General features: G+C 47.6%; 7 protein-coding genes across 7 annotated transcripts; 3 read left to right on the forward strand and 4 right to left on the reverse strand.

Annotated features, from left to right (window-relative positions):
* Window positions 1-294: 294 nt before the first annotated feature.
* Window positions 295-1,688, reverse strand: ALT_9161 (DUF2855 family protein; the record flags this gene model as incomplete). Its single annotated transcript, XM_089600549.1, has 3 exons — window positions 295-591; window positions 659-1,445; window positions 1,495-1,688. 3 exons carry the CDS (start codon window positions 1,686-1,688, stop codon window positions 295-297), a joined length of 1,278 nt encoding a protein of 425 aa, XP_089455046.1.
* Window positions 1,689-2,085: 397 nt separating this feature from the next.
* On the reverse strand, window positions 2,086-3,378 carry ALT_9162 (serine hydrolase domain-containing protein; the record flags this gene model as incomplete). The annotated part of the gene is made up of 3 exons (XM_033559758.2): window positions 2,086-2,220; window positions 2,273-3,249; window positions 3,294-3,378. The coding sequence occupies 3 exons, from the start codon at window positions 3,376-3,378 to the stop codon at window positions 2,086-2,088; spliced, it is 1,197 nt and encodes a 398-aa protein (XP_033415649.2).
* A 3,223-nt stretch (window positions 3,379-6,601) lies between these two features.
* ALT_9163 (uncharacterized protein) lies at window positions 6,602-7,674 on the reverse strand (the record flags this gene model as incomplete). The annotated part of the gene is made up of 5 exons (XM_089600550.1): window positions 6,602-6,736; window positions 6,813-7,001; window positions 7,048-7,269; window positions 7,334-7,438; window positions 7,489-7,674. 5 exons carry the CDS (start codon window positions 7,672-7,674, stop codon window positions 6,602-6,604), a joined length of 837 nt encoding a protein of 278 aa, XP_089455047.1.
* Window positions 7,675-8,187: 513 nt separating this feature from the next.
* ALT_9164 (putative amino acid permease) lies at window positions 8,188-9,982 on the forward strand (the record flags this gene model as incomplete). Its single annotated transcript, XM_033559760.2, has 6 exons — window positions 8,188-8,316; window positions 8,364-8,548; window positions 8,594-8,673; window positions 8,719-8,729; window positions 8,774-9,143; window positions 9,198-9,982. 6 exons carry the CDS (start codon window positions 8,188-8,190, stop codon window positions 9,980-9,982), a joined length of 1,560 nt encoding a protein of 519 aa, XP_033415651.2.
* A 5,885-nt stretch (window positions 9,983-15,867) lies between these two features.
* ALT_9165 (ankyrin repeat domain-containing protein) lies at window positions 15,868-17,226 on the reverse strand (the record flags this gene model as incomplete). The annotated part of the gene is made up of 1 exon (XM_033559762.2): window positions 15,868-17,226. The coding sequence occupies one exon, from the start codon at window positions 17,224-17,226 to the stop codon at window positions 15,868-15,870; it is 1,359 nt and encodes a 452-aa protein (XP_033415653.2).
* A 464-nt stretch (window positions 17,227-17,690) lies between these two features.
* ALT_9166 (LysM peptidoglycan-binding domain-containing protein) lies at window positions 17,691-18,609 on the forward strand (the record flags this gene model as incomplete). Its single annotated transcript, XM_089600551.1, has 2 exons — window positions 17,691-17,885; window positions 17,944-18,609. 2 exons carry the CDS (start codon window positions 17,691-17,693, stop codon window positions 18,607-18,609), a joined length of 861 nt encoding a protein of 286 aa, XP_089455048.1.
* A 1,411-nt stretch (window positions 18,610-20,020) lies between these two features.
* On the forward strand, window positions 20,021-21,610 carry ALT_9167 (carboxylesterase/lipase family protein; the record flags this gene model as incomplete). Its single annotated transcript, XM_033559763.2, has 1 exon — window positions 20,021-21,610. One exon carries the CDS (start codon window positions 20,021-20,023, stop codon window positions 21,608-21,610), a length of 1,590 nt encoding a protein of 529 aa, XP_033415654.2.
* Window positions 21,611-21,688: the final 78 nt, after the last annotated feature.

Below are 21,688 nucleotides of genomic sequence, written 5' to 3' on the forward strand. Positions count from 1 at the left end.
ACTTCATATCGCAATTGCTACGCGCTCTGGCCGAGAAGAGGGCTTCATTTGTCTCGGTATGAAAGAATGAAACCCAGTTCTTTCTACGACCCGAACGTCCAAAAGTGGACGGACTATGCAGTTTTGACAGAAGACAGTAATTAAAAACTGCTTGAGCTACGTCTTCTAACAATGGATGTTGCCAATTATTGGATTAGATTTCTTGTTCTATGGCGTTTGCCTTGTTGGCTTGTGCAATTCTACGGACACTTGGAAGGACTAGTGGCTCCCTGGACATGTCTCAACTAGTACTCTCTACAGAGCATAAACCAATCCCTCTTCAGGGCGCACTTCCCCATTTGCAAGTCGTTCCCATCCACCGTAGATTCCATTATCGCCAGCAATGCCTTCTCCCCAGACTAACTGTATGTCAGGGATTGCGGAGGCACGGTCCGCTAACCATTCCTTCCACCTGCGCGAGACCTTTACGAAATATGTTGCGGCCCCCTCCCGGTGGATGATTGTGTCCTGGGCACCAGAGGTATTGTATTGGATCTTCCCCATTGACTGCATAGCTGCACGAGCTGCCTGGACTTCCTCCGCTGTGTACACCTGGATAGAGTCAACGGGAATCACCAGACCTGAAATCAGAGAGACCGACCTTCTGTTGACTACCCACCTGCAGAATAACAGTCTTGCATGACCGGAGGGCGGACTGTTGAAGATGCTGGCATATCTGGCTGAGGACATTCTCCCGCGCCCCGCAATCTATAATCACCACCTTTGATGGCTGCAGAGTCTCAATCCACTCGGTTGCCTGGTCAATTTCTGTATATGCAACTGCCTTGGACACATCACCCCAGCCTTTGCTATCTGCTACCTTCTGCAAAACACCAGGCGACGAAGTGACCTGTACGAATCCCAGCGGTCCACTCGGCCTGGGTCGATCGAAGAGACACCACGAGAAAGAGCGCGCAGTCTTGGTCGACGCACCCAGAACCACTACAACAGCAGACGAGAGATCCGCATCGTCCACGGACCAGGGGAGCCTGCTGGCCGCGCCAAGCGGGTGGACTGGTTCGCGTGTTCGCGGGTCAGGAGGAAACACATACTCACTCAGCAGGTATCCGGCGACCCAGATCCCTCGAAAGAGGGCACTCCACGCCTTGTCGTCCGGCCTTTTTTCTTCATCAGAGGGTACCTGTTCGTAGCGATTGTATATGGGCATCAGCTGTTGTCTGTGGCTGCTGACCTCCACCCAGTGTCCTTCAGGCTCGCTAGGTTCCAAGCGCAGGAGAGTGCGCGACGTTGAGGTAGGCCAGTATCCCCAGAGTTGGGTATCTGGCGGGATTCCAGGTACATTGCTCTCGGTGACAGTGGCGTATCCCCATGCCGGGACGATGCCCCAGGAAGACTGATCGTTGTATGGGGCTGGCGCGGTAGGTGGTACCAGGTACGTTTTCCACCTGTGCCTGTCAGTGAAGCACAAAGGATAAAAAAGCCAGGTCAACATACCAATGCAGTAGATCTCCTCCACGGGCGTACGTGAGGTTGTTGGAAGTTAATCCTAGAAGGATTGGTCGCGCACGGAGCGACAAGGAAGGCAGCTTTTGGTCTACTGACGGAGGAACATTCACCACAGCGTGTTGTCGGTTGTCGGCCTTGCAGACAACGTGGATCATCTCTGGGTTTGTAGCAGCGGATTCCATTATAACTGGGGTATGGTGATGTGATTTGGTGTGTGAGAGAGAGAGAAAGAGTTTTAGGACGAAGAGGCCAATGACGCCTTCTTTCCGATTTTGTACTTTGTGCTTTTTTTTATCTGATCCCTGTCCCTCAGCCCACTCCCCTTCTTTAGTCGCTTGAGGCGGCCGATAATCCCCGTAGCGGGGAAAGATTGTTTCAGATACGCACATGTCAGATTTTAGTCTGTCTAGGCCAAAGCAGTGACATTCAGCTAGCACAATGCTCAAAAGCTGCACCTAAATCACTAATGCTCGAAATCTCCAAAGGCAGAAATTAGGAAGCAGAACCATACATGAACTTGAGAATGTTACCCAGTCTTCTATATACGTGCAAGCATTTCACTTAAGACCCTGCACTGGACTAAACAACCTGACTCCCCAGAAGCTCGTACATGCCTTCCTCGAACAATCTCACAAGTTCCTGCGCTTTCGGATCGGCCGGGGGCAGCAGCTGCATGCCAATAACAGCACACAGTCCTCTTGCCCGGTCAATGAACTGGAAGATGTTAGCAATCAGTTGCTCAACCTTGATCCTGCTGGGAAGTTACCCAAAAAAGGTTCGGCATGCCGCTCCAAATCATAGTGCCCTTGGACCTTCTCGTTCGCCCATCACTCTGAACTAAGATACCGCCCAAGCCCCAGTCATATTCCATATCTGAGGGGAAATCGCCGACGAAAATCTTCACCTTCTCTGGATCCTGAATAAGGGCCTTCTGCGCGACCTTGCTCTCCGCCGTCAGCTGTGGCTGGAAAAACTGGTCAGCAGTCTCCTTCCGTAGCAGCTTCCCATCGTTGACAAGCAACGATGTCAAAATCTTCATATAGTCTTCGAGATTGCCAGATGCACCTTGTCCGCCAAAGCAATCCTCTGCCCCGTCAGTAATGTACGGGCCTTTGTAAGGTTCTATGCCACCAGACGCAGTTCTCGCGGTCATGGTCGCCAGTTTGCCTTGAATGGACGGATGCTTGCGCGGCCAAAAGGTGATGCTGGTGATATCGAGGGGATCGAAAATGTGCTTCCGAAAGTAGGATTCCAGCGTCTCTCCCGTGACTCTCTCCACAATTTTTCCTGCCCAGTCAACACCCGGGCTGTAGCCCCAGCCAGTCCCTGGCTCGTACGCCAATGGGTAAGCGAAGCGTTCCACTACAGTCGGCCCAGATTGTGGGGCCCGGTTGTTCAGAGCCCCCCATCTCTGGAGCAACGGGTTCATGGCACCGTAGGCAAGGCCCGCGCTATGTGTGAGCAGATATCGTAGCTTGAGCGGGTTCGTCCGTTTCCGCAGCTGCGGTTCCCCGGTCGTCTCGTCAAACCCTAAGAGCACCTCTTGCTCCGCGAGTTCGGGGATAATCGGTGACATATCGTCGTCCAAGTTGAGCTTCCCTGCCTCCACTAACTGCATTACTGCAATGCAAGTGATTAATTTCGTAGCGGAAGCAAAAGAAAGCACGGTGTCTGTTCGCATCAAAGATTCCTCTCCATCTCCAAATGTGCGGCGACCAAACGTTTTTGAGTAGTTGAATTTACCTGTAATGGTCAGTGAAGATCGGATACGGGCTAGGTAGACGTACCAGACGTATCTCTGCCTAGAATAACGGCACCCAAGATGGAGCCATTCGCTGTCGCATTTTCAAAGACTTCGTCCAAAGAGGCCATGGCTTCGTTTCCTTAAACGCTCTGCTGTGATGATGTCGAGTAGTGGTATTCTGTATGTCAGAGAAGAGAGCTATGGTCATTTCTTAAATTGTCCATGAAAGAAGTGATTATAAATAAGTGAGGATGAAGAGGGTTCTATATACTTCGACTAAGATAGTTACCTGGCGTGAATATTTGTCAGCAGTTCCCCTCAGATTGGTGTGCCCGCATCAAAGCTCCACATAGGCTTCAAAGACCAGACAAGCTCTATCCAATACACTATAATGATCCATCCAGGTAATGATTCCATCAATCGCTTTCTTCTTTAGGCAGACAGCCCCACACATTTTATTTCTATACAGTAACTAATGATGTGTGGTCTCGCTACTATCCATTTATCATTTACAATTAATTCCTAACTAATGTGACATTCTGCCACGCACATCAGGGCTCACCTTATTTCATCTATACACATAATTTGCTCTATTTTAACCGGACAGTCATCCAAAAGGAATTGTTGCATGAATTTGACTCCGCTCATCAGCATGCGGTCCAATGCCTCGTACCTGATCCAAGGTAAATGCCTTAAACCATGCACTTGGCGCCCTTTTCTAGGGCGAAAGTAGTTACTTCCCCGGTCTCAATTGCATACCCAGATGCCAACCATCACTGGCACTCCTTTGATAATGGGGAATACCAATTCGAAAGAAACCTTGTAGGCAGCTGCAATACAAGTACGCTACTTTGACAGCAAGGAGCTGGAGATAGAAATATGTACTTAAGCATTTGGATGCGATCCCTAGCATTACTTGCTCATATATAGCCGCCTATACCAACTACTACCTAGTGGCAGTAAGGAAATTTGAGGACGCGACCGCCCCTGCAGAAGGTGGCGTGTTAAGGCTCCTTAAATACCAGAGATTCTCCCGGTTATTTCCAGGATTATTATAAGCGGCTTTGTTAATTTATAACAAAACCCAGGAATATCCTGCCATAATAGAATCACTACTATTCACAGAGCCATTAATAAAGATGTATACATTATCAGGAAAGGTTTTACATGAACCTGATGAGCCAAAGAACCTAAATAATTGTATTGAGCCTAAGAAATAACATATTATTACTATTGTAGCCAGCAGTAGCCTAATACAGTAAGGCTTTTTAGCTAGCTTCAGGCTAACATCCATGATGACGGGGTAGGAAACGACTTCATACAGACACAAGCTATGTGAGAGAGGACAATTACCAAGGCAGCGAATAGACAAGGTACCCCTTCAATAGCGCGTTGGTAATCAAGCTGCATCCATTGCTCATCCAATGTTTACCAACTTTATGCTACCAAGTCTGTGGCTGTTAATATCAGTAATTACAGGCTCATTAACTAAGGCAGCCATTGTTAGTAAGAATAGAAAGCACTTGGCTACATGAAAGACACGTCTAGATCATTCTATAGTTTGTATTACCAGCTGTTCTAAGCCATAACAACGACTTAATCTACCTATTCATGAATGCCTGTCATCGTCATTACATTGAACGTAGTCAGGCGTCCAATATCCATCTTATCTTCACTATAGTGAGGCTTCCACGCATGTTGTAACTGTGACAAGAAGTTGTGGCAAAAGAAGTTGGAAAACGAGGCCTATACGTCCCGCGAGAGACGCGTCTTGAGATCGGATGTTTAGGCTGCTAGGCTCGGCAGGGCCTTGGATACGACCGGCTCTGTATTATGATACCCGTCGATAATCATAATTACTGTTTCCGCTTCATAGAGACAATTGATAATACCTAGTTCGGCATTTTCCTTAGCCGTTATGTCGCGGCAAGCCTTGGTAGGGGCGGCATTCTGGATATTAAGATCCCTGCCGATGCTCAGAAGCCGAGAAGGAGGAACAATCATATACGCTTGGAACAGAATGGCATCCGCGGAGATTCTGTGTTTTCTTCCTCGAAACTGAATATGTCTTCGAACGAGTCCCTGCTAATATAAGCCTGTGCATAAATGCTACATAGATGCGACATACTCTTTCGGGCTAAGGGGGCTTTAAATGGCTTTACAATATGCAGGGATTATCATTACAGACCGGGGGCCGACTTGCGTCGGCGAATAACTCATAAGGACCACCTGCCAAATTAAAAAAGCCCACATCTATGTTGGTCTGAAGCCCTTGATCTTCTAAACCATCGACTGCATTCCCTATCAAATTTATAGCAAAGGAAGTTGGTAGGCAGGGTTCTAAACTCACGTCAACAACCACTACAAGATGGAAGCTAGCACCAGCACTTATTCTAAAGTTATCGCCTGTAGAATCATCTCATGGCACAGCCTTGTTCTCAACCATACTAAACCAGAACTTGGGCCCATTCCACCAAATGAGTGAGCACTTGCTGGCATGTCCATCCAGTTATAGTACCATCTACCGTGGAGAAGCGGTTGTGGTGTAGATGAGACTTTTCGTAAAGGGTGTACATGAACAAAGGTTAGCTATCTGATATAAACCTTTGTCTACGATAAAAAAGTTTCTTTCCAACGCACCCACGAATTTCCCCTCCCCATCCGTGCTACATTCCACTAATAGCAGCTTATAGATCTCACGTACACTTTATAATATCCACTTTGCTGACTCTGTGGGGGCATAGCAGGCGCCAGCCCCATTAGTTACGGGTAGGCGGGCCGCGGGCGCTAGGGTCTTGTTACTGGCCTAGGAGACGGTTGGTGGTAGACCATTATATGAATACAGTCTAGCGTCTAGAGGACGAGTGAAATGAAATGTGCTACCTGACAGGCATGCGGAAGGATGACTGGATATTACTAGACTATGATCGGATCCAGTATAAGCAGCTTCGTTCGTAAATGGATCATCTTTTGTATAGCTTCATGATAATATAGCCAACCAGGAACGCTCATTAGATAGTTAGGAAGAATTTGACATCCCTCTCTGCTTACCTCCCTTAACCTCAAGGCTGGCTCACCATCCTCCTAGTGCTTTCAGTACTCTCGTCTCTGTCTCCGTTGCGCGTGACTGTACGTAGGTTTGATATCAAGGTACTCTCTCGGCGGCGACTCAACCTGGATGATCTGAAGGATTTGGGCGTTGAGTGCGAGTTGGGCTTCTTAGAGTTTGCTATGGAGCTCAGCTCCGTCCCCTCGAACATATGGACAGTGTTCATCCCCACGGCTAGACTGGTGATCACACGGTAGAGACTCGGGATGCAAGCGGTGATGATACTGATGTTCATCATTGCCCTAGATGCCGGGCATTAGATTCAAGATGATTCCGAACCTGCAGGGGAAGGGAACAGACTGGTTACAAGCAGTCACGCTGACAATTGTCCCTGTATGCACATTGGTAAGCGTCAGGGCAAGCACCGGAGGAGAGGACTGCCGTACAAGTTGAATCAGTTGAATTGAGATATTGCGTCAAATACGTCGTTTGGACAATATTCACGACAATTACCCTTGGCTCGTCAGCAATATTCCTACTTGACCGAGCTTGAACCCACAATGAACGAGACACAAATGCGGATGAAACCTTGAGGCGTTGGATACGGGGCATTTGCACATTCCTTAGCATTATAATTGGAAGGACGATAAGAGCTGCGTCAAGTGCCATGTTCAAACTCATGATCGGGTATATGATCGCACCCTAAAAATCTAAGCAACGTGCAATGATGGTTTTGGTCGGGGCCTACCTTTCCTATGCAGCGGCTAGGCGAATATTCCCAGTACGGGGCAGGACATTGAAAGGCAGTCCCGAAGAGCGCGAGCAGCATCCAAACACCGACTCCGATCTGTACCATGAGACACCATCGAAGAATTGATGTGCTCGGGCTGATTGAGCGGATGAGATTGCCGGTTGACACTTTGGACAGTGTGAGCACGAGGAGCAAGAGAAGCTCGGCCGCGTAGTTGAGCTGAAGATATGTTGTCAATGTTAGCATGTGAGCTCTCTGTCACCACGGAATGCACTTGACCTACCTTGTTATATGCCTCGAATGAGTCACTGGAAACCTCACTGCGGTGTCTCCCCATGCCATGATTGACGGCGACTTGGATTAGAATACTTTGAACGAATGCAACAACCTGAGATTGTTAGTGATTATAAGCTAGCTCGAAAGGCACTTCCTTCGTACCATGCAGATCCAAATTGGTATGTCAATTGAAGGGACTGAGCGCTTCAGATAGAGCATCGACGCGATCTTAGCCAGCACCACAATTACCGTACATGAGAGAAATATGAAGGTGAAAAGTGACACGATCGCGCCATGATTATCTGAAGTAATCTGCCCCAGTGGCGGCAACAGAGAGGGCTCCGCCATGGCAGCTAATAGCAGTATTAGCACAGTCAGGGAATCATACACTCGACAAAGCGAACGAAACAAGACATTGACATCAATAAAAGCATTTTGGCCATCTTTTGCGCGGAAGGCGGAGAACCTCAAGCAGTCAGACCACACTCTGGCCCCTGTGCGCTTGCTGCTCCAGACATCCTAGTTCAAAATACAACCTCGAAAGGTTCTCTTCCGCCAAATGGAAACGATCTGCAATCGGAAATAAACTCTAGCCGGTTAGCAATTTCAAATTGACTGGACTTGATATTAGTCCGCGCATAGCGACCAGGATGCGCGCAACGGCGTCATGCTAAGCCAGGATAAGCGGCCAGGGTTCGTCGCACTAACTCATAGGTATGTTTCTCCCCCTCCTTTGCCTCCTGGCTGGCATTTTTCCATTTTACCGCCCCTTGCCACCATGTGAGGCATTTCTTTTTCTTCTCTCATCAAACTCTCCTCCGTCCATTGAGTCGCGGCAGTCTGCTGCACTCTCCATTGAAGATGGATAACAACGGAATTGAACCGTCGTACGGCCACGAACATGGGAATGGCTTCAAGTCGCCCCACGACAATATCGTTGAATCAAAATATTCTCATGAGAATGGATACCAGTCAAAACCACGCCTGGAGGTATGCACAAAAGGAAGAAAGCTGGCCTGTCATCTAACCGCTAGCAGAGATATCTCGGTTTCCTGCCTATGCTGGCTTTCGCAGCAACCCTCCAGGCATCCTGGGAGGCTATCGGTGCGAGTATGTTTGCTGGTTTAGAGAACGGAGGGCCCGTTGTCCTTATTTATGGACTCATGCTGGCGATTGTGGGTTCTCTGGGCATTGCCCTGTCTCTGGCCGAACTCGCATCCATGTGAGTAGTCTCTCGGGTAACATATGAATGCTGCTGATATAGTAGTACTCCTGTGGCTGGAGCCCAGTATCACTGGACATATGATCTCGCACCGTTTGCGCCGCGATTCCTGAGCTTTATCCAAGGTCTGTCTCATACCAAAATTCGTGAGCCTAGCTGACAAAGTACAGGATGGATTACGGTATGGAAATGTCCATAAAAGCTAAAATCATACTAACAAGGTAGATGTTCTCCTGGTGGGCGAACGTGGCCACCTCTCCCTACCTGATAGGCACCCAGATTCAGGCTCTTGTGATCCAAAATCACCCGGAGTACGTTCCCAAGCCATGGCATGCGACTCTCATTATCTGGGCGGTCCTTCTCATCCCTCTGGCTGTGAACATTTATGCCAGGCGTCTTCTGTCGCCAGTTGAGGTCATTGGCGGCATCATTCATATTCTATTTTTCCCAGCTGTATTGATTACTCTGATCGTCTTGGGATCGCGCAACTCGTCGGAATTTGTCTGGACACATTTCGAGAACTCCATGAGCGGCTGGAAGAACGACGGGGTCATCTGGTCTGTGGGTCTTTTGACCGCAGTTTACACTCTGGGCGGTGCATAACGGTCTTCCAACACCACTATCTGCAATTGCACTGACAGTTGAATAGGATTTGACGGCGTCGTACACATGGCCGAGGAAGTCCGGGACGCCCCTCGAGCAGTCCCCCGATCAATGGTCTACAGCGTGCTGGTCAACGGCTGCGTCGCTCTCGGGTTCACCATCGGACTCATGTACACAATGGGCAGCCTGACCGACGCCCTCGAGACTCCCACCGGCTACCCCATCCTCGAGATCTTCTACGCAGCAACCAAATCCAACGCCGCCGCCTCAGTCCTAATGATGACGCTCGTCCTCCCAGGCTTCATCGCGCTCTTCAACGGCCTCGCCTCCGTAACCCGACTCACCTGGGCCTTTGCTCGCGACGAGGGCCTCCCCTTCTCCAGCTTCTTCGCGTACATCTCCCCACGCTACAAGATCCCGCTACGTGCGCTCTTCCTCGTCGCCATGATCACTGTGCTGCTGGCGCTGATTAACATTGGCTCCACCACCGCCTTTAACGCGCTCCTCTCCCTCACCACGCTGGGGCAGTACATCTCGTACCTGATTCCGGTGATCTTTCTCCTGATCAAGCGTCTGCGGGCCCCCCAGGAGATCCGGTGGGGGTCGTTCCGTCTGGGTCATTGGGGAGTCCCTATCAATGTCTTTGCGATTGTGTACGGGGTGTATATTATTATTTTCCTGCCGTTTCCGCCGAATTACCCTGTTACCGCCAAGAATATGAATTACGCGGCGCCGGTGTTTCTGGCTGTGTTGGTCTTTGCCATTGGGGACTGGTTTGTGCGAGGGCGGAAACGCTGGCAGGGGCCGATGGTTAAGGTGCGAGCGGAGTAGATGATGCTTATTTATTTTCTTTATGAGTAACGTCACGCCTATTGAGACGCTTTCTGTTATCCAATGTGGATTATTATGTATAGATGAATTCGCACCTAAACTCTAGTCCATCACTCCACTATTCCAGAGTCAAAAGCAGTACGGAGTACAGAAACTCAATCCCACATTTTGCCAGCTAAATCAGCCACTAATCACTCAAGCCTGCTAAGCGGCGAGTTCCCGTCCCTTGGCCTGAATACGTAGCTTAGTTCTTGTGATCCCTGACTAGTCTGTGCTTTAGTGTTTGTGATCCCTGTGCACACGGTTCGTAGCGAGAATACAGTCCACCACTTAGCTTATTGTTATCACGGACAGCAATGTCGATCACTTGTGGATGCTTTGGAGTCTTTACGGTGGGCTAAGCTTGCCGTCATTGGTTGTATGCATGAATTAGGATGGATCGATACAAGGCCAGTTTGCTATTATGGTTGTCTTGTGTGGTTGGGTTTACCTTGTAGTCTGGTCATACAGCTGGCCATGCTCCATGAAAATAATCAGGGCGATCCACTGCTTTACCTGATCACTAATTTGTAATTGCTTTGATATGACAGCTTTCATATATCTGTTGGTAATCAATTACATTCGAACACTCTGTTATATTCTTCTTTCTCTGGGACATGGGCATGTAAGGGTATTTGCCCCATTTATCGCCATCGACCAGGCGAACGATCTTCGTCTATGTGAAGTTATGTCGGCGCTCATACGAATCGGTTCCCGAGCAGCGGCCGGCATGAGATCGACGTTCGAGTAAGCGTATCCATATGCAATTGACCTGCGGACGAATATCAGTATATCAAAGCAGATCATCTACTTTCTCCAACAGGACGCACTCGATGGCGCATGTTACTGTAGTTACCTTTACAGAGTTCTATAATATATTAGCCAGCATTGTTGTCCACGGGATCCTATCTCCTGTGTTTATAATACTTAGAGTAAATTATAGATGGCCTCTAATCCCGACTAATTCTAATAGACCCTAAGTGCTAGTGCCCTAGAAAGCTAATCAATAGATGTGGAATAAGTAGGCACAAAGCAACTGATGGTTCGAGGTGTAAATAAAACTAAATTAGAACTTCTTCTACAGAGGACTGGGAAAATCTTTAGTTAGGACGCAGTGGACTACCACACCATACTAGGGTTTTACTAATTTAGTATCATTACCCAGTCCTTCTAACTATTTAGGATTGTTTTGAGCTGTTGTTGCGGACTGTCCATCTCTAAACCTAATTATATAGCCTATTTTGCAGTTATAATCCCTGTGACCTCAGTGTCTTTGGTGGCTTCTGCGTGCAACAGGGCAGAGTGGATATGCATGTTAGCAACATTGGTAGGCAGGTATCTGATGAAGGTTTTATGGTTTCTGTTATCTAGGTCTTCTGCAGGGCGTGCAGTGCTAATCTAGATGTAGTTTGGTCCCTTTTGGGGCACTCTGACTTACACCTCTCTAGCAGTCACTTCGGCTGCAACTACAGCCTATACTTTAGTAGGTTCGCTTTCACTTCAAAACTAATTTGCCATCCAATAACATTCACGCGTCTGCGGTTCTAAATACATAACATGGACAGCCAGCAATCGAGGGGGTTTTTAAAGCAAAACTTGAGAAAAATCACCTTGAAATGCGGCTTGAAGGTGGTGCTACCATTCAAGGTGAAATTTAGGGAAGTTCAGGCTGGACTGCTGAACTTGATGGCACATATGACCTGGACGTCGAACTTCGCTCCTAAGTGATCCTAAGGTCCTGGAGGGTTTTTCACATGATATAATCTACCTTAAACTGGTGGTATGACAGAACTCACCACCGGTTACTCCTGAATAATATCAGGTGAATCAGTCCAAGCAACGAGGTCGTGGAGGAGGAGGAGTCTAATGGATGGACTGAGGGATGCTGGGAGCCTTTAGTATGAAAAACCACATCCATAATTAATGCAATTAGTCTTCAAATGGATTAGTATTACAAGTTACATCCCAGTTCGCATGAAATTCTGATTCGACCGCTTAGACTGCCGATTGCTATCCTGATTTAACCACTGAGTTGCAGTCCGTTGGAAGAGATCCCTACGCCTCCATTTGGGAATCGTATTTCCTTTCTACATATACTAGCGTAGAATATTATATTGGAAGAATCAGTCGTTTATTTCAATTCTATTCATTACCTTCGTTTACCACGGTTGTAGATCTTGACGGTTTGATTGATCAGAGGAATGTCAGATTTGCTCTCAACTCCTGATTGGTTTGCGCAAGGGCCCTTTCGATAGTCACCTTCATGTTTTCTCTTGTCTTCTTAAACTTCTCGAAACCTGGCTCGATCTTTGGATCTGCCTTCCAACCGACTGGATGCTTACTCAGTATGATGTATGGACAGTCAATGAAGCGATGAAAATTGCCGCAGATGCACTTGCGCTGATTTGAACAATTTGATTGGTCGGATTGGCCTTGAAAGGTTGCAAAGCTGGATTGCTTCTCTTCGTCTGATGCGGACACCCAACGGTGTCGGAAGGCGCTTATCTCTTCCAAGAAGCTTGGGGTACTACCGGGCTCGAGATTCGCATGCCTAACCTTCGCGTAGACTGGCAGAAGCGGGTCAATCACGTTGATAAACTTGAGGCTAGCGTGGTGTCCAGGATATCCAACCAGTCCAGCATCCTCACACTCATGGATTATGTTTTCCCATTCACTAAGCCATTCCTCCATGCTCTCATTGCGCTTCTTTTTACCTAGCTTCTCGAATCGGTCCCTAAGCTTCAATCATGCAGGATACGTCATCATGGAGATCTGACTGCAAACTAACTATTCAATTTGCTTTAACCCGTTTCAAGCTGCCGAATATCTTCTAGGACATTGTCATGACAGTCTAATTTGCCATCTAGAGGCCTCAGCAGTGTCGTCCCAATCCCCGGCGTTATTTAAAGTGAAGACATGCCATTTTATTATTTAATGCTGATAAACATGAGCTCTTAAGACTCTAATATGTTTGACAGGCCATGACTTATATTACTTCAATATACTAGCCCCGCGGATGGAATCTGGACCTAACAATCTCTTCGTGAGACCACCCCCATAAAAATTGCTTGACGCCTTGCTCATATTCTGAGTACTCTGTCAGTTAACCGCAAACAAGAACAGTAACAGTCAACAGTGCAGAAAAATATATTATATATGGTCAGTCCTACCTGCTCTGTCAACATGACCATCCTTATTCGAGTCCCATTTTTTAAATTCCTCGCGCAGATGAGCTTCGTTGGGTTTAATTGTCTTTTCATTGAATTTCTGCAGGGAATATTCGCCCATTTGCCGAGCTGTTTCCCGCTCAGTTTCATACCGGCGGAACATACTCTCAATAAAGTCATTTTCAGAAAGTAGGCCTGTGGTTGATCAGCATCTCAGAGAAACCAGGAAAAGTATTCTGCCTTAGCCAACGTCATATATATACCATTGTGAGCCTAAAGTTGAACTATTAGTTAGACAATTCTTATTAGATATTACAGCTTGAAAGTGCTACTTAGTACTCACCGACTTATTGAACTCATCGTCGATTTCGTCATTTATATTTGGACGATACCCAGAATAAGCATTAGGGTCAACAGTCTGCAGGATTAACGCACATTAGTATTAGACGGGCCCCCTCCAGTGAGGTGAGGGAGGTATGGTACAGTTGTCTGCTGCCTTCCCGCGATGTCGGACCAACTGCTTCCCATTTTGAAGAATTTAATGTGACAAAGTTTTGCCTACTTGCAGAATTGGAGTAATTGACCAAAACAAAATGCAAGGATAGACCAGCTTCATTATATAATGTCGGATCATTAGTTCAATTCGTCATAAGTTCATCATGACCACAGTGGAAGGAGGTCAAATTGTCATATAGTCTACCAATACTTACAATAGCCACCGTTTGCAGCAAATTGCAACTCCAGCTGAAAATCCGAGTTATGCGACCAGAAGGCTTACTGATAGCACAATTGCTGTGTCTTCTGACCGGACATGCCGGTTACATTTATTCATGTGCACTCATCTTTAATATTCTATTTCAGACATTGTTTGTACGTGGGGTACTGTAACAACTAACAAGGTCTAAGGCAGCAAAGCAGCCAGCAGGATCGTGATGTCAGCTGATCTAAGAGAACAACGCTTGATTCCAAATTTCTAATCTACATCACTCCTAAAAGAACCACTCCCTTGATGCAATTCTAATAAGTCCATACATAACTAGGAGCACTGAGCATATAGAAACATGGCACTGGTGGATTAGGCTCTGTAGGAATGAAATATCTTTATTATAATTAGGGCCAGGCAAGCCAGGCTAACTAGCTCATCTATAGAGTTGCATTTGGTGTGACCGTGTGAGTTCAGGTGAGTCCAACCTTAGTTAGAACTGAACCACTGTGATTTTGAGTTGAAATTTTAGAAATTAAATCTAAATCAAATCTAATATAGGTTGGTTGCAGTTCCACTATAAAAAACTATAGCTAGGCCTATACTAACTAACTATAGTTAGATTAGTATAGTTTTAAGTTAGGTAAACTGCTGTTCTTAACTATATATCTTAAGCTTAGAAGATGTGATAATATCTCTTCATTAGAGTTGCATAACCGAACCACTAAAATTGAATCTGACCCTCACTTAGAGTGGCATAACCGACCCGCAAAAATCGAACCCAGCCCTCACCGAACTCGCAGTGGTGTCGGTTCGGGGGTAAGCCTAGGGAACCACTTCGGGTTCGGTTAGGCTACCCCAGACCCGACCGGGTTAGGTGAAAACCGCGGTTTTCAGTTTTTACAGTTTTTTGAGTTAGGTTTAACCAACCCGCACTGTTTAACCTAGAAATCATTAAATTCTCAATATTCTTAAATGATATTTATATCACTAGATAGCCCTTAATCCAAGCTATCTAGTGATATAAATATTATTTGAAAATACCTAGTTGTTACTGAGATATAGGGGAATAATCATTTCTGTTATAGGTTGGTATGAAAGTAGTACAGAGAGATATATATAAGGACACTAAGGTCCAATAACTACTATATACTTTAAATAATTTTTAACCACCACCTATTCTACACTATAGAGATCAAATTAATATTCCTAATATAGATTAGAATGATTATAATTACTATATATTTCATATAAAAATAATAATTTTATATAAGCATGGCCCTAGAGAGGTACCTAAAGGGGGCCCCCAGGGGGAATGGTAAGGGTTAAAAGTTTGGGTGGGAGTTTCGGATTCTGTGGTGGAGGAGGCTGTGGATGTTGATATGGAGCTGCTGTCGTTGTCTCCGTCGCCACCGTCTGATCCTGAGCCCCCACTATCGATGTTTCCGAATAAACCAGGGGGACAGAAAGGACATCCTGAATAACACCAGAGGAAGCCTATAATGGATAAGTCAGTTGATGGTGGTGGAGGGAGGGGGCGAGCAGAAGTGGTGGAATGATGAACATGGCGTTCCACACCCAGTAGCACATGGGGGTGACACGGGGCTGCCTGAACTCCAGCGGGTTGTTTTGCTGTTCAGTACCGGGTCTGTGGTTGAGTCTACGGTGGTCGGGTGCGGGTTCGGGGTGATGGTGATGGGAACTGGTGTTCCTGTGGTGCCACCTGTGATGCTAGTGCTCGACCCTACAGTCTCAGTTGTTGATGATAGCGTATATGTCTCCGAGCCCCAGAAGACGACTGTCGCGTTCTGTGTTGTGGTGGTCAGTATTCACATTGCCCCTTTTGCACTATTCTTCATCCAGGAAAGTGTAATAAGAAGAACCCAGGCCTTTGCAATATTCCTTACGATGTTAATCTAGTGGGCTACAATTTAACCATTCATCGGTTCCTTTCCCTACAACCGGATTCCCCCTATTCATTGAGATAGCCTGCTGTACGTCAAACCCTCGAACTGCGCATACAACCATGTGCCAACGTCTCGTTTCGCCCCTTGATCCCGCAGGAAATTTGCCGTCTCCTGATCTCCTAACTGCTCAGCTAATGCAAGTGGACCCCCAATAACCCATGTCGGAAGCTCTTTAATCCACCCTCGGTACTCAACATTGATATTGGCTCCACGCGCAACCAGCAATTTGGCTAGATTTGTATGTCCACGAAGGACTGCCCGAATTAAAGGTGGCATCAGTATGTCATCTTTAGCATCAGGAATATCGCCAAAGACCTGTTTTAGCGTGGAATGGTCGCCTTCTTCAAAATCCGGCAGTGCACCGTTCGTAAGCAGGATTTGAGCGATTCGCCCATCAGAGTAATCCATGCTGAGCGCAAGGGCGCGCGTTCTCTGTAATCGTGATGTGAGGCCCACAAGGATCTGGACCATTTCCTGATATTGCCCCAGGACGGCTTTCAGCAAGGGTATAGCCTCCCTATCCCTAGTCCAAAAATTCGGGTTTGCCTTGCCTCCCGCCAGCAGTGATTGGAGTAGTTGAATATCTCCGTTATCTACTGCCCAAACCAGGGGTGTATAAACACCAGGAACTCGGCAACCCCGGAATACATAATTGAGGCTTACTCCAGTGGCCAGAAGGAGTGGAAGAATATCCCCGTGTCCTTCAACTAGTGCACACTGAATAGCATCTTGTATCTGCGATGTATTTGGCCGGGTCGAATCAGGACCATAGTGGAGTAAAAGATCCACGGCATCCTTTGCGCCTTGGAACGCTGCGATCTGGATGGGGCTGTTTATGACCGCGACGTGCCTCCTATCTTGACGAGCGCCTCGGCTAAGCAGAGTTTGCACAAGATTCACATCGCCATGAATCACGGCAAGACACAAAAGGGTAAGGCCCTCCGGGTTTCTCATATTGACGTTACATCCTCTCCCAATCAAAACTTCTGCTATAACCACATGTGAGTGTTGGATAGCAAGACGCAGTGGATGTGGCGGAGGGCAGTTGTAAAAATGGTACGGTGTGCACAACCCATAACTTATCCGCATTCCATTGGTGGATATTTCTCCAGCGGAGGTTGATGTAGTGGCTATTTGTGCACCGTAACCCAGGGCTTTCTGTAGGATCTCCATGGCTCCATGCTCTGCGGCCCACGCGATGGCGGCGCTATGGGGACTTCTGGCGTCAGCATAATAGAGAATTGGGTCAAATATGGCATTGAACCGACGGTTTGCGCCGGCTAATGCACGGAGAGTCCGGAGCGATCTGATGGTTTTGCCAATTTTTTGCAAAATTTCCGTTGGTAAGCCTACCGGAGGAGAAGACATTATCGCGAGCAGCTGAGGGACTGTTTTTGTTGGCAGTGTATGTACTCGGCAACTTTTGAAGTTTAAGACAAGCTTGCCCAGATGCGACGTAAGCTCGGTGCGTAATCTTGGCATCTTCGTTTAATCTATCTAATCTAATCTGCCACTAGTCCCGAAGCTTACGCGTTCCCCCATACTCCCCAGACAGGGGGCAGCAGCGCCCTTTGAGCTTTAGGCCACAATTGCACTGTACATGGCACATCTGCGGGACGCCTAACCGGTGAAGAGGCTCGCTCGTGGCATTCGATCTTCTTGGCGTAACTAACTATATGGCTAAATGCTACAGTCAAGCCGACGGGAAAAATGGCTCCGTTATACTATCTCGGTCCACTTCTAGACACGGATGTACTGCCATTGCGCCGTCTATTATAATTATCCATACCTATTCCATTCTATAATGCTATATACAGATTACTCAATGCGAAATGACATTTTCCAACTTGATTTGGGGGCCGCTGGCCGTTCTCTCTCTCGTCCAGGGATATCTGGTCTCTTCTCCAGGCACTGCTGCCCCCGGAACGACGGACGACTGTAGTGGATGGATTGAGTACTCATCCAGTCTTACCTGCCCTCTAATTGAACAATACTTTGGCATGACTGAGGCTGAATTCGAAGCATGGGTGAGCCAGCTCGTACCCTTTTAATAATCGTTCATTTTCGCTCTAACATATCAGCAAGAATCCGATCGTTACTGAGCTTGTATCCGGCTGTACCCTAAGCGAGGGACTGTATTACTGTGTCCAGGTTAACTTCACAACGATCACTGTTAGCTCGATAAATCCAATTCCCACAGCCACAACACTTACAACATCCACAACGACAACTACAACATCATCTATCCCAGTAATCACCACTATCACCGCCACGACCAGTGCCATCGCGACCCCCACCCCCTACGAAACCGGCATGGTAGATGGCTGCGACGCTTTCCACCTGGTCGTTAGCGACGATAACTGTGCGGATATTGCCAGCAGCGCCGGTATCTCCGTTAGTGAATTTGAAACATGGAACCCTACCGTAGGCTCAGGCTGTAGCGGTCTTTGGCTGGGATATTATGTCTGCGTTGGGATTGTCGGCGGAAATATAACGTCTACCACGGCTACTACAACAACTGCATCTACATCTACATCTACTGGCAATGGTGTGACTACACCGACACCATACGAGACTGGAATGGTGGACGACTGCGACGCCTTTCACTTAGTTGTTAGCGGAGACGACTGTGCTAATATTGCTTCTGATGCTGATATCACGGTCGACGAATTCTATACCTGGAACCCGACGGTTGGGACGAGTTGTAGTGGCTTGTGGCTGGGTTACTATGTTTGCGTTGGTATTCTCTAAGGATAAGGGGCTTTATCGTCTAGGAATCATATCAAATAATATACCACTAGGCCAAAAGGGTGTCCGGACCGTCAGGATAGGGTCTCATATCTGTAATCATAGTGGTATTCTATTTTCAAAAAAATCATCAATCAGATGTATATATACGCGAAGTAGTGTTTTTGGCTTTAGCTCTCCGTTCGTCTGATTGGCTCCGTCGCGCGGTTTAGCTAGACTTCCCGTGGGTATTTCTGCTGTTTTACCCTATCAACAATCTAGACTTATCTAACCGCTCTTATCTCACGCTCTTATCATATCTTCTCGCGCTCTTACCGCTTACGGATAGTTATGCCATTTTCATCCTATCAAAAATTCTAGGTTTATATCTGTGACGATTGATCTAAAATAGTGCAATCAGGGGAGTGTTCTATTAAACTAGGTTCGGGCCAGCGAAACAAGTAGTGTTTTTGACTTGGTTTTCACAGTGAAAAATGGAAAAAGGGTATCTCTAGATAAGGAAAAGAATGGTGTTATAGTTTGGACGGCTTCCCAGGGCGATGATCGCTCTGAATCAGTGTAATTAGGGCCTGATTTGAGACAAAGACATTCGGCCATACCGCCAACCGCCATCTCACAATTCTATGCGAATTTTGGACTGAAATCGCAGATTTGCTGCAAATACAGGTCTTATATTCATGTAGAATAAGACTCCTATGTATACCATTGTATTGGCTTAGAAGTAATTTGACACCCTCGCTTTAGAAGTGTTGGAATGGCATACTCACCTGATTTGAACTCAATTGGACACCTTTGGTTTTCACTGAATGAGGGCATATATACAGAAAACTTGGCGGTTGAATAAATAAATAGACGGAATTTAGGCAAGGGTGACTTTTACCATGGAGATCAAGCTTCGGGGCTTCGAGCAATGTACCCGGTGAGTGACGGCTCACATCGGAGGTTGGAAGCTCTGATTGACTTCATCTCCGATGGGAAAGGACTGGTTGGAGAATCTATAACTGGATAGCTGAATGTCAACCGCAGGATATATAACTGGCGCTGTGTAAGCGCCTGCCGTTCTCATACAATCTAGTTAATACTCCTGTGTGGTCTAAGGTCAGTCTCCGCTCCTATAGTACCTACGTGGCAGCGGGGCTGAGTAGCGACATGCTCATTCAAGGTTTGAACACGTTTATCGGCCTCGGACCTTGATTGTGCAGCTTGTTTTCCCGGGTATAGTGCATGCGTCAGCACAGGTACGTGGCGTTGTGAAGAAACTTCCCTGATCCAAAACCCCAAAGAAAGCAACCCAGAGGGCCTATCAAAAGAAATATAACAGCTCACCTATTCTCCGAATCTCACAGTAAGAACAATTATCTTTGGTTCGCTCCGCTAGTACCTCTCCATCCCTCTCCATTGTGGTCTCTACGGAATGCTTCGTAATACTCTTCCCACGCTTTGCGGTCTGGTATCTTTATCTGCCGCCGCGCTTTACGAAACGGTGATTGAGACCAAATATGGCTCGGTCCAGGGTTATCCGGCTTTCAACAGCAGCCATACCGGCAACCTGACGCACTGGAAGGACATCGCTGTATGGAAGGGCATTCCCTTTGCCGCGACCACTGGAGGTGCCAACCGGTGGAAAGCGCCACAGCCCGCAAGTCCATGGAACCAAACGTTGGACGCGCGGAACTGGGGCCCTATTTGCCCGTCCGCTACGACAGGGAATAGCGGCTACACCATTGACGAGGATTGCCTCAACCTCAATATCTGGAGCCCAGCGAACTCCACCGACGCGAAGCTCCCTGTGGTCATGTGGAGTTATCCCGCCGAGTCAACCGCGGCGGATCCTCTCTTCGACGGCGGTGGTATGGCCGACAAAGGGATTGTCTTCGTCAGTTATAACTACCGCACTGGACCTTTCGGCTGGCTCGCTCACCCTGAGCTCTCGGAAGAGTTTGAGATGGTTACCGGGTCCAACAGCTCGGGTAACTGGGGAATGCTGGATCAGTTCGCTGCCTTGAAATGGATCCATGCCAACATTGAGGCTTTTGGAGGTGATCCAAATCAAATTACAGTTCAAGGACAGTCGGCAGGCTCTGCGGCCACTCAGCATATACTGTATAGCAGTTTGACCCGGGGACTGATTGTCGGTGCCATCATCGAGAGCGGTGTCCGGGACCCCCACGACCCCCTCTGCACCAGCCTCGCCGAGGCTTACACCACGCTGGAAGATGCGCTAAAAAATGGCAATACCTATCTATTTAACCTGGGAGTGTCCAGCATCGCCGAAGCCCGGAACCTAAGCGTGGAGGCATTGATCAACGGCGCGACCGGTAGCACCCGCGACAAGACAATCATGTTTGAGGCGGTCCTTGATTATTATGCCATGCCGGATACCTACCTCAACATCCTGATGAAAGGCCTGGCCCACGACGTTCCGGTCATCACCGGAAACAATAAGGACGAGAATGGAGCTACCTATGGTCTCAAAATCTCGCTCGCGGAATATCTGCAGGACCTCAACGAAACGTACAGCGGGGAGTGGGTCAACCGGTTCCTTGCTCTCTATCCTGCTAACGACTCAATAACCGCATCAGGAGCATATAACTCCATGTTCACCGACCGCTCCAAGGTGGGCACCTGGCTTTGGAGTCAAATGTGGTATACCACCAAGAGCAGCCCAGTTTGGAACTACTTCTGGGATCACGCGCCCCCCGGCCAGAGTTCCGGGGCCTACCACGAGTCGGAGATCAATTACGTGCTAAACAATCTCTATGCCACCGAGAAGCCCTGGACTGCCGAGGACTACGCTATTGCCAAGAATATGAACGATTACTGGGCTAGCTTTATCAAGACCAGAAACCCTAATACTCAGGCAGAAGGCACAGTTCAGTGGCCCGCAGTCAACGCCGCCAAAGTAGTACAGCATGTAGGCGATGGATGGGGCCAGATCCCCATTGCCTCGGATAAAAACGTGAAGCTGTTTGAGGATTGGTTTGCCAAATTAGTAGCATACTGAGATTGTACGAAAGTTATCAGATAAACTTCCAGTATGACTTGGAATGAGGAGACTACGTCACCGGGGACCACAGCGTTG

Source organism: Aspergillus lentulus (assembly GCF_001445615.1).
Source record: "Aspergillus lentulus DNA, contig: Alt17, strain: IFM 54703, whole genome shotgun sequence".
NCBI lineage: Eukaryota > Fungi > Ascomycota > Eurotiomycetes > Eurotiales > Aspergillaceae > Aspergillus > Aspergillus lentulus.